This window comes from Schistocerca serialis, chromosome 5, assembly GCF_023864345.2.
Source record: "Schistocerca serialis cubense isolate TAMUIC-IGC-003099 chromosome 5, iqSchSeri2.2, whole genome shotgun sequence".
NCBI lineage: Eukaryota > Metazoa > Arthropoda > Insecta > Orthoptera > Acrididae > Schistocerca > Schistocerca serialis.
This window is the reverse complement of record NC_064642.1, coordinates 145,925,310-145,941,487: the sequence shown is the minus strand read 5'-3', so window position 1 is coordinate 145,941,487 and position 16,178 is coordinate 145,925,310. Positions and strand designations below refer to the sequence as shown.

The following is a 16,178-nucleotide window of genomic DNA, read 5'->3' as shown; positions in this document are numbered from 1 at the left end:
TTATGTGAGGCTCACTTTCAGCACCACGAGGCACGAGACGAAGAAGGGAGATTTGTGGTTCGACTACCTGTGAAACCTGACTGAAAACCTTTAGGTGAATCATGACAACAATCCTCACGGAGAATGGCGCGTCTTGAGAGGAGATTTAAAAGGCAACCGAATCTGCAGAAGAAATACGCTGCACTCATGAATGAATATGTCGAACTGGGACACGTGGAGATCTCTAATTCTCAAGGTACTGTTGGTCCAAAGGGTTACCTTCCACATCACGCTGTCTTCAAAGAATGCAGCTCCACTACTAAGTTGAGGGCAGTATTTGATGGCTCTGCTGCCACTTCCAATGGAGTATCTCTCAATGATATCCTGATGGTTGGTCCCACTGTCCAGCCAGATTTATTTCCCATTATTATAAAATTTCGCTCCTTTCATGTGGCTCTGTCAGCTGACATAGCAAAAATGTATCGCCAAGTCTCTCTCCATCCTGATGAGAGGAACTTCCAGAGAATTCTGTGGCGGAGATCACTGTCTTAACTGATGCAAGAATATAGACTGTGTACGCTCACTTAACGGGACCGCTCGTGCTGCCTTTGTTGCTACCAGCTGTCTTCAACAGTTGGCTTCGGAAAATCAAAACGGGTTTCCAATGGCATCACAAGCGTCGATGTCTAACTTTTATGTGGACGACTTCTTACGTGGATCAGCTACAGAAGCTGAAGCTCAGGAACTTCAATTCAGCTGACTCAGTTACTTGCTTCTGGGGGTTTCCACTGAGGAAATGGTGTTCCAATAGTCACAAGGTCATGGTAAAAATCCCAGTGCAGGAGAGAGAAACGTCTTTGCCTTGTCATCTTACTGTGAACAAGCCGTAAAAACGTTAGGGGTATTATGGCATCCTGGCTCTGAAATATTCCAATGCCATGTGCAGCTGAAGAGTCATCGGCTCTCAAACATTACCAAGTGCAATGTCCTGCCTACAGTAGCATCAATCTATGACCCGCTGGGGCTTCTAGGTCCATCAGTCATAAGATGTAAATTGTTCTTGCAGCGCTTGTGGCAACCAAGCCTTGACTGAGATGAAATTCTTCCATCCAACCTCACTAAGGAATGGAATGCTGTTTGTGTGCAACTGCCTTCCCTAAATTATATTTTGATTAGCAGGAAGATCGTTCCGTGACCCCAGTATGTTAAATTAGAAAATCATAGTTTTTGTGATACTTCACAGTTGGCATATGGTGCGTGTGTATACGTCAGATGTGTTCTTCCCAATAACAGTGTGTTGGTCTCATTGGCTACAGCCAGAACTCGGGTTGCCCCTGTAAAACGACAGTCTCTTCCACGACTGGAATTGTGTGGTGCTCTGCTTCTTGCTCGACTCATTCACAAGGTGGCCAATGTCTTAAACATCATAGATAGTGGGAACACTGAAAGGGTCCTGTAGCCACCTTTCATTAGTCTGGTAGCCTACTTTTACTAGCATTTCTCTTTCTTTTCCTTTTTCTTTTATTACTGATTGAATGAATGTGGTTGTGTGTCACGTCGCTAGATGATGTCGTACTCTGCTGCGGAAAGTCTGTGATAGTTGCACAGATTCAGCAGCAGTTGTACAGAATAGCCAAATCTCATAGTGGTCATGTAGGCGAAGAGGATTGTGCTACTTGTGAGAAATCTACCTGCGTTAACCCGTCGGCACACGGACCGTGCATCCGAACGTTGAGCGTTGACGTGCCGAGTTTCTGGCGTCATAGCGTGGAATAGCTTCTTCGGGAGTCTTTCCGGACGTGTAGAGCAATATCTAGCATGTCAGATATTCTGAGCGTGCGTCTGAGCGTTGACCAATGAGATGGCACAACGCCACCTACGTCATATGCACGCCATCTCCCTTCAGCACAAAGATGTGAGGCGCCATATTGGCATTCATTTCAAGCCTATACGTATATATGCCGTTTCTGAGCAACAGCAAATTGAGAATCATTGGAAAACCCATTGTTGACTGTGTAATCCGTTGCAATAAAATAATGAGAAACATCATATTCGTGGCAAAAGCATTATTTAACTTGCGTATTATAAGAGTATGCTGTTTGAAGGCAGCAATACACTGAGTATACACCCAAAACGCATTGTTCTTGGTACAATTTGTTATAATTAAATTTCAGTTAGTAACATAGCTACGATTAAAGCTTTCACATTCGCGTTTTTATTAGGTTCTGTTCCTTTATTATTAATTTAATATAAGTATATACTATAATTTTTGATGTTATGTAAACGTAAGCTCAACTTTCTTTGGGTGTTCGATTGGCTTGATCTACAGGACATCTTGCGCTACTTGTGTAAAGCTATTTTGCTCCTTTTTCTTTTACGCTTCATAATTCACGTGTTGCAAAGATTCTGCTACTGGGCAGGGACACTGATCAAGTAAGACTGACCTAGGGGTTTTACTAAAATGTGGGAATGATGAAATATTGTTGATCTTATGTGAAGAAGTACTGCAAATTTATATCGCACTGTTTGCAAGGAACTTTTATAAACCTCTGTCCTTATTGATTGAACATGGTACTTTCCTTTTCGTGGGCAATGGAGGAAATGTGCGTTTTAATAGAGCTGACGTGGGAATTTTACGCGTGCCCGTTTAGTAAACAGTGTAATTTACGGACAAGGAACTTCCGGAAACTGACGCCGGAGTGCGTTGCGATCGCGTGTACCACGTTTGGGCCCATGTACCGTATGCACGAGTCGCATCGTTTCTGAGCGTTCAGCAGCACGTTGAACTTAGCACGCTCAATGTTGACTTTCGACAGCGCGGTCAGCAATGTAACGCATTGTGTCATGTCATGCAATATGATACACGATGACGAAATAAATTTCGGGTGAACAACATGGTGTGAGTGTACAAAAGACACAATATTTCGGCAATCGACCTTGTTGCCATCATCAGGTGTGTTGATGAAGACCGATGCCGTGAACACCAACGGCACACGAGATTGCAACAGCCTAATAGGTCTGCGATCGCCGAGCATTGCTTGTCAGAACTTCACGGCATGGATTATGACGAGACCAAGGTCCTAACTCAGACTTCGAAATATTGGGTCTGTATCATCATGGAAGCTATAGAGATCAGAGTAAGAAAACCTGAACTGAATCGTGATAGCGGCTATTCCCTTAACCAAGCTTGAGTACCAGCCATTACCCAGATTAAGGAGAAGATAGAAATATCCCAGAATGTACTGACTTCGAGGGTAGAGGGTGGAATCTCCGAAGGGCCGCCGGAAAACCTCTCTGGGCGCGGACCTACGAGGGAACACCGAGACTCTGGGCCACAAGCCGGGAGTCGAACCAAGACGTGGATGGCCGAGAGAGCGCTCGAGGGAGGGGAGGGGGAATCTGGTATATACCTCACGCCTGCCGTCCCTTGGCAGTGCATCAGCACACCTGATGATGGCAACAAGGTCGATTGCAGAAATATTGTGTCCTTTGTACACTCACACCAGGCTTTCACCAGAGACTTATTTCGTCATGAAACACGCCTGGATAAACTGAAAAGCCACATGATACATGATGTCATCTATAACATGACACATGCAATTGTGGCATCTTTACTATGGGTGGCGAATCTTCCCGATTTTATGCACGGGATCAGGATCCTGGAGCTGTAAATTGCAAGATGCATGTGTGGCAACACCATTCAGCTAAGAGGCTCACTACACTAAGGAGGTGAATTAACTCGTTAAAAAAGCACGAGTGTAGCAGGACGTTTTAATTTAAATGTCTTCGAAGCTGCTAGTTAAGTTGAATAGCTATTTCCCATCATTTACATCTTTGCTTCTGCCCCGGACATATTCGCCTTTTCTGTGTGTGATCGAAGCATTTTTCATTCTGGTTCCCAACCTTTTATTCTAACATAATTTTGACATTAAACTATCATAGCCTAGCAACCGATGCAGATTTTTGTTGACTCGGGCAACGACTAACTCGTTATAAGTCTCTTTAGTGTCTTTCGAACCATGTTGCTTGTATCGTGGCAACGGGTAAAGCTTTCACAAAACGAGAGGACGACCATTAATTACATGTTTTTGTCTATCTTCTTACAAAATATGAACCGATTCACACGATAATATTGTCTTGGAACTCTTCCATTTTGTCCGTGTTTGCATAGAAAAACCGTAATATCAGAAATTGAGCTCGCCTTGATGCAAAAAACCTTGTTATTCGTTTATTTCTTTACTATCCCTCTCGAGACACACGCGAACACCAAAAGTTTTGTTTTTCTGTGTAAAAAGCTGCCACATACCATCCAAAGAACATGACATGATGTTCGCTAAGTAAAAATACGGCAATAGAAAAAAAAGAGCACAGAAAATATGTCATAAACAGCGCCAATAATTGCTTAAAACATGCTGTAACATACAATAAATAAGATTAAAAAAAACACTAATAATGGTGATATTTGTCGCCGAAACTAGTTTGGCATAATAAAGAAATAAACAAATAACAAGGTGTTTTGCATCAAGGCTGACGCAATTTCTGATATTACTATTCACACGAGTATTAAACACAAAGGTGGCGCGAGAAAAAACCCAATGAAATGCCTTTTTTTGGCACGTGAAGCCCGAATGAAACAGTATTTTTGAAAACGAGATTCCAGTTTTATCCTAAGTATGCAGTTTTTATTTATTTGACTAATTTTGAACCGTTTCCACACATTCAGTTCACGTAAGTAGTTGTACGTGCTACATTTAGCTCGACCTTCAACCATCGCATCTTGACAACAGACGCAGATAACTGAATAAAATAATTCCGTTTGGCTCTCTTCTTTTATTTACCTTCGTGCTAAGTCTGAACCGATTCGTAAGAGTTTGGAGTATAGGAGTGGCGCGCTTCAAAACCTCCCACAAAAATGTTGTTTTCTCCTTATTCTTTGCACGTAAAATCCAAACGAAGCAAAATTTTTTGTAGCGGTTAAAACTTATCTTAGCCCAAGGTCCGATACACCGGTAGCTGTATACTTCTGGAATACTCCTATGAGTACAAGTGCAAGACGACTTTACTACTCAAATGAGTAGGCATCGATACTTTGATGGCATGGGAACATCCCTAGTCTCCACAGACTTATTAAAGCGCTGTGCCTAGTGACGTCACCTGCTGAAGAAGTAGATCTTAGTATCGTTAACTTCGCTCCAACCCATTCTTCTGCAGAGATGATTTTTATGCATATAAAACCTGTTACTTCCACTAGATTATAATCGAACGTGTACCGCCAGTGAAATAATAGACTACTAAGCAAATGCAGCACGCCTGTAATTTATGAAGTGCGACAGGCAATTTCAACAAAATAGCTCAGACAAAGTACGTTCCAAGAGCAAGTCGCTGATTGCAGTAGACTCGAAATATCCCGAAGCGGGAAATAAACAGAACTTTACTCCCATTTGGTCCACGAAACTATTAGCCATACTCAAATGAAAATATATGGTGCCAGAAATCTTCAAGTCTCCAACATCTGCGGTGTGTATATGCAGACTGAAGCGATGAATGGAAATTTGTACCAAGTCTGGGATTCGAGCCCGGGACCCCTGCTCACTAGGCAGATGCAATAAGCAGTACGCCACCCTATCTATGCATCTTCGAATTATCTGAAACATCTGCAAGCCATATCGATGTGTCTTTATATGGAGAATCAAACGCCGTTTCTGTTTTTTCCTAACCTTGCCATTCTACGTCCCAAGTTTCTGACTTGAACTTCCTAAATATACGCTGAAGGAAGATATGAGCTGTATGGCTACCTTTAAGCTACCTGGTTGAACTGACAACTTCATTTGGCTAACAGATCAAATACCATCATTCGGTAGATAGAAATCGGACAGGATCGTTTATTCAAATAAAGAAAATTCTCATTGAGACACAGTTCCTAACACACAGTGCACTACACAAGTACGTAAACTTCTCTCACATAGCTTAGTATGATGCCCTGTACGGTAGCAACCAAGTCTCAATAAACTGTTTTAGTAAACTAAAAAGTGTTGTTTTAGATCTGTGTGGCCAAAAGATGATTATTTACTGAAACTAACTAACAGCTTAATGTCGAATTCAGGTTAACGTTAATTATCGGTATCAAAACTGTGGAATATACCCTGCCATTTCTTGTAGAACTTTCACCCTATGATTACTAAATTTCTAAACGTAGTGCTCCCGTAAAATTCTTTAGTCGAAAAAGCACAAACATATTCATTACAGGATTGCAGATGTTATCCATTTTTGATGATTACTGCTCTTTAAAGCAACAGGTAGATACTAGTACACTATGGGAGGTGGATGCAAAAATACAGTAGGAATTGCGTGCTCAATCACATCTTAAATGGTGCATCTTCTACACGGCCGTTGACAGCACATACTCCGCTGTACCCTGGGTCACTTCCTCTGTTCCTCTGCGCTAGAGGGCAGTTGCCTTGTTTTGACAGGAAACTCAGTATTCCGTCACATGACTGCCCGTCGTCGAATCATCGTAGCCCGGACACGCCCAGTTTGCACGCCATATAAAGGCACACACGGAAACATTTTTCTGCAGTTGCGTCTTAGTGCACAGTTACGCTGTAAGTATTACTTCCGATGTAACGTAATGTCTTAGTTTTATTACGATGAACTCTTGTGATGGAGTGTATAGGTTAGTACTTGAAATGCTAAGGTGACTTAAGAAATCGGATTAGTGGTATTTTGGGTTGAAAGTGCGTAAAATGATGGAAGTGGGGCTATATTTTACTGTAAGCCTAATGCAGCTATAACAAAAAGTTACTGAAAGCGTTCACTAGCTGTTAATCGTGAGAATGTGTGCTATGATGATGATTTATAGTATGAAGACAACGAATCTTTCACAGGCACCGCTTTAAAAATTCGTGACTCGCACGACCAAGTCTTGACGAAATGACTGACAAACGAATAAAACAACGTTGAGTGGAAGAACAAATGGCTTTGTTTCGCACTGAGACGCCATCTCGATCTTGTTTACGCTTCGTATTAGTAGAAAATGAGATTTTACCAAAAACCTGAAACGCAGATGGAAAACTAGTAAAGAGGAATAAGTTAGTTATTTCTCTAACTGAAAGAACAACCTAGTTAACCAGGTACACACTGAGTGTGACTTGTGTATTGAATCATAGTACTAAAATATAGGAAACTTTGTCAGACAGGACAACGACCTTCAGCCACAAATCGTTTTCTTTTCTTTTTGGAATCGTTTCGTTTATTTTTAGTTGTAGACGTACGGTTCTGGAGTATATTTAAGTACAAATACATAATTCAAACATGGTGTGCCTTCGGCGGGTAATGCTTTTGCTATTAAGGGACTGATCAAAACCCGCCTTCAAGGCTTTGCATGGCTAAAATTCAACTCGCTTTCTGGGACAGGGTCCATGGTACATAACTTCCTAAAACCGTAATTGGTGGAACACAGCATTTACGCCCACAAACCATGAGGCTGCAAAGCTCATACGCAGAATGTAATAGATTCTTAACCATTTCTTACGCTGACTTGTTTGTTTTTCTAGGTGATTACCGGCAACCATGGATCTGCTTCCCCTGCAGTTTACCGCGCCTACTGTGGTAAAGCACCGTGACTTTAACAATACAGAATATTTAATTTTCACTCAAAATACTATGCAAGAGAAGTTTAATATCGGTTATTTATCGATGGTATTTGTTTCTGCAACATTCCGTTGTGGATGATTAAATTTAGCAGCTTAATGTCTTCGATGGCTTAACGTTGTGTAATGCTGGCGTAGTAGTTAAAAATCATAGTGCAGAATGTAGGGCTCGTATCTAGACAACCTAAACGGCCATCTAACTGCTGTTCAGAAGTTCAGGTGTTACATGCTTATCGAGCCGCCTGCAACACGTTGTTGGTGTGGTACTGTCGTAGGTAGTTCACTGCTTCATACAAACATTTCATAATAGATGTAACGTAGAAATAGGCGACGGTAAAGATGGTGTTGAATCTGACTTGAATTTCTTAAATGTCTGTTTATGGACCTCAGTCATTAGGTTCGGACCGAATAATCAGTATTAGCTTTGCCGACGCATTTTGCGTTTTACTTTTCAGTGGCTGTGTAGAACATACGACCTCTGATTTCTTAATAAATGCAGGCGAAACGTCTGATCGAACAAATACCACCTTCGTTCAGTTGCAGGCGGTTCGAATATAACAATATTTAATGTATTTAAATTGTTGTTTGCAAATAGTGATATAAGAAAAATGTTGGCAGATTCCTTCAACTGACCTCACACGTCCTGTACCGTCTGTCACACTAACAGCGCATGGCAGTATCAGCAGAATAAAGGTAATCCAACGTACCGTATTTCCTTCAAGTGGTAAAATGTTTCTTCGATCACATATTAGGAGTTTCATGTAATTAGCTGCCTCTTAAGAACTGTAGATACTAAATGGACTCGCTATTCGGCTTCTGAGCCACTTACTGTACCCTTAAAACAAATAGGAAAAAGGTTAAAGCACCGCTGTAGCGAAATGTCTCCTTCGAGACAATACTTAAATTGTGGCATATCTGGCGACATTTTTTTTATTAGTAATAACGTGAATTTTTTTTTACAGGGTCTTACCACTCAGAATACAGCTTCCATTCTCAAGGAGCTGCTATCATGTTTACCTCAGTTCTATTCAAATGTTGTCTGTTCAAACCTCATCATTGTAGCCTCTCACTAACCTTCAAAATGAGAACCCTCCTGTATCGAAATGAAATGCGGGCAAGTGTGTGAATTTTCCAACTTTACAACTGCACAGTAAAAGTGAGATGGCGATAGTTGTTTGCTGCTGCGATGAATGAGCCGTAGCTTAATCTGCTTGAAGCACAAACCCAATAATTTCCATCGCCGCTTGCCCGTGATCGCCTTGTATTCAGGCACAATAAATTAGTTTCCGAATGTCTTCATAAAAAAACTACTCCCAGGAGCTAAGCACGAAACTGTCTGCCCACTAAACACAGGGTAACAGTATTAACCCTGTGTACCTGCGTATTATCTTGAGTGATACTTCCACAAACATTTGATGCCTCTTTATAGAAAAGGTAGGAAGCTTGTCTACGTGTGCAAATAACCTGAATTTGAGGCCCTGTTAACCTCCAAATGTTTAAACGAATGTCTAATCGTGATAGGCTCGAAATACAGTTGCATATTCGTGTTTCAGGTAACGGAGGCGCCACTGCAGAAAGATATTTGCGACGACCACGTCGAAGTGGAAGTCCATTACTGTGGCCTGAACTTCACAGACCACTACTTGCGCTTGGGTATAATAAGGAACAGACTCTTCCCGGTTATCATGGGCAGTGAATGTTCCGGCATCGTAACACGTGTGGGCAAAGCAGTCACCGATCTGCAGGTAAGACACGTTTTCTCCAGCACTTCTTTAGTTTTCCGGAATAAAGCTAATGTTCTGATGCTTTGTTACAGGCGGGCCAGAAAGTGCTCTGTCTGCAAATGCAAGGTGGTCTGTTTAGGCATGTTGTCCACGTCCAACGCAAGTACTGCTTTCTGCTGCCGGAAGATATTGGCCTAAAAGATGCCGTCAGTCTTGGTCTAAACTTCGTTGTGGCCCACTTCTGCCTGTATAAATTCGGATGCCTTGCGAACGCGGAGAAAGTGTTCATGCAGTCGGTCGCAGGTAAACTTTAATTACGGGATGCAATTTTCACTAGGCTCTTTCTCATTTACTGCTGTAAATTTTTTTATTCCAGTTTAGATGACGTAATCATAAGGTGACAAGCGTATTGAACTTTCATATAGCATTTGTGTTGGTGTCGCAGTTGATCGTACAAACCCCTGCCGTAGCGTAACAGTGGAACGATAGTATCGTATGACGTCGAGGATAAGTTAAATGGGATAGAGGGGATTCAAGCATTCTTTCCAGTTTTTTCTCGTTAACATCAGACAACTGGACCAGCGACCACGCTGAAACTGGCAGGGCACAAAATAAAATTATATGCGAATTTGACGTGTTGTCGAACGTTACGTTCGCCTACCACGAAAATTTTCATTCCATCATAACAGGGAGCGTAATCTACCACCTGTCATTACCAAAGATTGCAGCAGTCATTAATCAGGACTCCAGTGGGGACGGCTGCGTTAATTGAAGGATACAGGCTGGTACTGTGGAAATGTTAGTTGAGAATTAGGTGTAGGGGAAAGTATAGATCCGCCCGACAAACTACGAAAATTGAAGTTTATGTATACCCTTTAGAACAGGAATAGGAATATCAAATGGAGACCGTGTGTATGGTGTAATGATCGTTGCGGTAAATTACATTGAGACTATGGAAATTAATTTAAGACATTTAAGTAGTAAATTTGGCATTAGGTTAAGTCCTTTGGACAAGCTGCACGAGTACCCTGTAAGTTAATTGCTTAAAATTGAGTGCGGTTCACTTCGAATTTTTAACGATTTTAGATAATTAGCGTCCACCCATGGTCGCAGTATTAAGCAAAAAATTTGTAAGAGCTTTTTCTAAGTATTTATGAGCTGATCTTAACGGTATTCTTCGATGTAGTACAACTAGGTACTCTAGATGCAGGCGACTGCGTTAATGTGTGTTCGTAGAATTTATAATTCATACAACTTAAATGGCTGTGTTTAGAAATTCTCTCAAACGCTGCTGACATGGGGTTTAACGTTCATGACGTAAGCTTAATGGACTGTGACATGGTGAACTGTAATACATTGCTTTAAAATCCGAAAGCAGATATAAAGGACTCTTAATTGTGCAGCATTAAACTCACATATCAGCTTTGCGATTTCGGTGTAGAGTATTTGAATGTAAATAACATTAAATACAAATAAAAAATCCTCAACCAGCTGCAAAACAGAATTAGAACCTCTGGTAATAGTTTTTGTGGCCAGGTCTGGCAAACTCGGAATCTGTTGCTTAATACTTGTACTACTTCAGCTCACTGGCTCTGAAGTCAGTTTTTAGTATCTTCGTTACTTCAGTATAAATTCCAGTCTCATTTCAGGTGGTGTAGGCACGGCCCTCATCCAGCTTGCTCAGACAGTGGACAATGTCGAAGTTGTAGGAACAGCTTCTGAATCAAAGCACGAAAAGCTCCGTTCTCTTGGCGTGAAGCGGGTATTCCGTCATGATGAAAACTATGAAAATGAAATATTGCAAGATTACCCTGAAGGTGTTGATATAGTGATAAACACCAATGGTGGAAGCGATCTTGAGAAGTGCCTAAAAATTCTACAGCCTGTCGGAAAGTTGGTACTGCTAGGTAAGTACAAAAATGAAACACAGCAGTAACAATCGTGTTGCCTCTTGCTACGCTTAGAAGCTACTCTATGAACAGTAGGGTAGTTATTATACCCTGTCTGAATATAATAGCTCACATGCCAGAACGGTTTCCTTAATCTCCTGGTTTGGTGCAGATCCGTTATAAAACAATTTAGTGTTTACAGTATCGGCTAAATACTTCCATGAATTAGTCCTTACCTCACAAATAGTACAACGTTACTAGTCATTATCTTTGAAACAGGTGAACTGGCATTGGTATGACACAATGCATCGCGTAACGTTGGCTGTGCTCTGATAACGATAAAGGGCTATAAATACAGGCAAAGAGCAGCTGAAATTCCATAACATAGGACGGAGTCTAAGGGGATACAGTTCCTCTTTAGACTAGTTTCATCGTATCTTATCTCTGCATAACCTACGTCAAATATCTGTTAGCATTATAGTCTTGACATGCGCTTATTTTAATTCCGCCACTTAGGGCAACTGTTCACCTAATCTTAGATGCCGTAGCCGATATCTCCTTAACATTAGTTTTCTACTGGTAAGAGTTTTTGCAATCGGCTACTTTCTCATCTAAACAGATGCTCAATGTCTGTCCCCTTAATAGTAAACGTTCTTAGATTTCAAATGCATAAAATTTCTACTTCAATTTACGAAGCCCCGTTTTACTTGCATACTAACATCAACACCCCAATGATAAAGGGGTTCCTTAACGGTACAGTTACATAAAATTTCTGATTTTAAATAGATTGATATTCCTGTCATAAACATAATGTATCGGTCCAGGACGAAATCAAATTAAGTTACAACCCATCGTTTCAGAATTGCGTAACTTTCGTGAAAATTGAAAGACCAGTGAGTGGTTAAATTACATCCAATCGGATATGTCCATACTTACGTAAGCGAAGACCCACAGACTCAATCTGCGACAAGGGAAACTTGTCTAAAGATGATTCATTTAAGAGCCGTCACACTACATCGGATTTGAAATCCTGTACTGCTGAACAGGGCACTTATCAACTTGTAAAATAGTGAGACTGTTTATTAGGAAATTCATCTATGACAACATAGCCTACAAACTCGTGTAGAAAATGATGTGAACTCTAGTATTACGACTGTTGTACTTAACGCCAAAGAGCTTCAAAAGTGTAACGATGGTAACGTAACCTCCACGGAGCATGTGATGACATGCAATACTCTGATATTGTTAAAGTGTCAGCAAAAGCACGAGATCTTCACTAACTTCCATTTCAAAATGATTATAGGTCGAAACTGTAATAGAGAACTTGAAGTCGAAGGTAACAACGGCATAGTCTAACCAGTGTAGAAAACGTTGGTCCAATAAACGTGGAAAGAGGTGTTAACCTTCCTCAACCTGTTACAAATTCGATAAGTACGTGATAGATGTTGCTGTTATGTACGCCGGCATTCGTTTCAGCTCAGTGCAGCAATAATTTCCTGGAGCCACTGTGCAGAAAGTGTGGCACCCCCTCCCCCCCAGTCCCAAATTGGGGAAGAGTTCTGGTACCGTCAAATTAGGGCGGTGCCGGTGTCCCCGTGCCTCAGTCCAGGACGAGGCTGTCATATTTAGCGTGACACGTAGAAGCCTTTTGTGAAGAAAAATGTATTGATTCACTGGCAAATTCGTTCCTCTGGCCTGATTCTCGAAAAATATATTCTGGCTCTGTTGAGATACATGTTTGTAGGATCTGTTGTATTTTGACGAGTTCAAAGTTACTGTACAGTCGATAAAAAACCACTACTTCAGAGACAAAATTAGCGAATAGATATTAATCATTCGTTGGTTAAACAGGTTAAGTTGAACTAGGTATTAAAGAGACATCTACAGTACATTAAGCGAACCGTGTTAACGTGTGTGGCTGAGGTTACTACACTTACCACGTTGTTGTCCTAGGCGCGAATCATTCGTGGGCAGAAAGATTGTTGGTAAGTCTGTGGGAGCTCCACTTCGTAACTTTACATTTAGTTTTCAGCGAGATACACGTAGGAGGAAGGAGCATACTTGTTGACTCCTAACAACGTTCGCCCTTGGAATTTCAACAATAAGCATCTTGCAGCGTCTGCCATGGGAATTGAGAATCTGATGGGTTTTGTCTTACATGAACCTGCAGAGAAACGCACTACTTTCCTTTGGATATTTCTTCTACTAGTCGTATCAGGTACGTGCCAGACTGGTCTAACTAGGGCCTTGTAAACACAATTAACTTCAATCAGAACCGTTCAAGCGTTAGTATTTTCGGAGATAACGTCTTTGGTACTAAAATTTCTGAAAGAGAACTCTGCAACCCTTTCCTCAGACTCGTTAATCCTTGGAGTACCAGTGGTTTCCACCTGTTCACCATTTTTTAAATACCAGTGCCTTGAGTGCCACAGCCGATGCTGTTGACACGTCTAGGGATGCGAGGTACGAACTGCATCGTAGCAGTCACAGCGTTCAAAGCACCAAACGGCGCGAAGATTCTGCTATGTGACAAAGATCCTGTCTTTTTTTATAGTGATCATACTGATACACTAAAAGGGAGTATCATACAGTTCTGATAAAACGTTAAACAGATTTTAGATCCATTTTTGCTTATTCAGGATTATGATCAGTTAACAGCATGTTCATGGCCGCAAAGAGACGTGGAATTGTCTAGGCAAAATGCAAATTTCCTTTGAAATACGTAAAGCAAAATACTGGGTCACCGACAGCTGTCAGTGGTTAACACTGTTTACCTTCGACAATTTCTTCTTGTATGCGATGTTACTGATACCAAGATATTTTGTGAAAAAATTTTCTGTATTGTTGGGACTCGAAGGCTAAAAGAACAATGGAGCAAAACTCTAAACATTCTGCGTGGTGCCTGTTTGTTCTACATCGTGTCTCCCTACCACTTTCGCGCAACGACGCTCTGAGCGTGTGGTTTTTTTTTTTTTTAGGGAATTGACTAGTTTGAACCTGGGACCTGTTGCTGGTAAGGAGACGCCAGACCACACATGACATGTAGAATTCAGAAGAGTTCAGTGAGACTAGCGATGATATAATCAAATACTTAATGATTTCAGCGTCAGCTCCGCTGCACTCCCTGTAAAAGAATCTTAATACTAACTAAATTTAGTGGAAGGGGTTCAAGGCTTTCCTATTTTTAGTTAGCTGGTAAAATAACGTCGAAAAAGCAGTTAAGGTTACCATTGGAAATTTTATTCTACTCACAAAACATTGTTTATAAATTGCACTATTGATAAAAGGAAATGTTTTAATACAAGATGGTAAAAACGAACTGCGTTCAACAAAAATGTGAACGAATATTCCCTGAATGGGTTTCAGTTCTACAATGGATCGAAGGATGACCTATGCCATATCACATCTATAATCTAGGTTTAAATTAAGTTTCACAAAAGAGAAAACTATCAAAACGGTCTACAGTGATCATCAATTATCTTTAATTACTTATATAACTTGTTGTAAATTAGTGGCTGATGTGGCTTCTCAATAACTATATAACAGAAAAATCATCGCGTTTCAGGTTTTTACTTAAAGTGGCAAATGAACACCATGAGTTTTGACTATAGACACTAGTATTACGCAAAAAGGGGGTGTAACAGATGAGACTCCTGCAGTTCTGAGTGAAGCCTTATGCGCTCAAAAATGCGGCATCGCGTGCGTTCATTACCTTGTCGGTGTTCGTCAGGGAGTGGCGGGCAGCACAGCTCGGCTCCGCTCACCTCGCCGTCTCGGAAGCAACTCTCCCCTAACTTCTCCTTACTACAATTTTCCGAAGTTGGTTTTTTAAACCATCTGGCTGTGTTTTCATCTGACCAATCAGGGTCTCAATGTTAACCTTAAGCTCTGCCTACAAAAAATTGTCTATCCAATGAGAAACGTTGTACTTTTCGTGGCGGGGCAATGTTTTTAAAGTTCGCAACGTAACAGACGCGAAAAAGTCTCACGCTAAAAACTTGTGGGTGGTGTGGTCGTAGCGGTTAGCTGGCGACGTGGGTGTCCGTCCCTTATCGTAGGGTCTTCCAGCTTAACACGGTTCTTCTCTCGGCTTCTGTTCTCGTTTCTCCCCTCGGAACTGCGTCTGTCTCATGGTGGGAAGGTATGACATGCATTTAGGCATTCTTGTGTTAGTCTGTGATATTCAGTTTGCTCACTCGTTTCTTGTATTACTTCGGTTAATTTAATGTCGCGATTTATTCGGAGCTATGTGACATACTACTGGATTTGCTTATCATGTCAGGGTTTTCATGGAAGGTGTTGGATTTGCCTGACACCTTACAAAACAACCAGCATTTCCACGAATCCGGACGGTAAAATAGTTTGGAGCATTAAATGAAATCTTTGAATAAGACTATACTCGACAGGTTGTTCTCTCAGTACTGAGCGATAACACCAAACGAAATGAACTGTTGGTCTTCCTTTCATCCGTAGTGTTATTTCATGCATGACGACTGCTTCCGTTGCTGCGTCCACTTGTTTGGAACTAGTTGTTTATAGCCCTGTGTCAGTTCCCTGCTTCATCTCCTTCCTCATATATTGAAAGCGTACAATGTTTCTTAAAAATTAGTGGTAGTTAGGCTGCAAGCATTCATGCTGTATGCTTTTCTGACAGTTTGTTAATGACATTTTTTTCAGGGTCGAACAGCACAGCTACATACTCAAAATATACATCATGGGGGTTAATGCGACCTAAATGGGATACCGGATCGGTGTCGTCTGCGGATGTAGTTAGTAAAAACTACTGCATAGCAGGAGTGAACATTGGCATATGGTTAGACCTTCATCCGGAGGCAGTGCAGCGATCTCTCAATGAAATATTTAAGCTGTATTCCAGTGCCAAAATACAGCCCTGTATTCACGCTGTTCTGCCCTTCGAAAATGTGAGTACACTGCGC

General features: G+C 41.2%; 1 protein-coding gene across 1 annotated transcript in view; it reads left to right on the top strand.

Annotated features, from left to right (window-relative positions):
* The window catches only part of LOC126481812 (synaptic vesicle membrane protein VAT-1 homolog), a 44,251-nt gene that overhangs the window by 27,754 nt on the left and 319 nt on the right, over positions 1–16,178 (top strand). The window contains exons 5-6 of the mRNA XM_050105768.1: positions 11,002–11,259; positions 15,919–16,163. Of these exons, the coding sequence (XP_049961725.1) occupies positions 11,002–11,259; positions 15,919–16,163 (503 nt within the window). The remainder of the gene's footprint in view (positions 1–11,001; positions 11,260–15,918; positions 16,164–16,178) is intronic.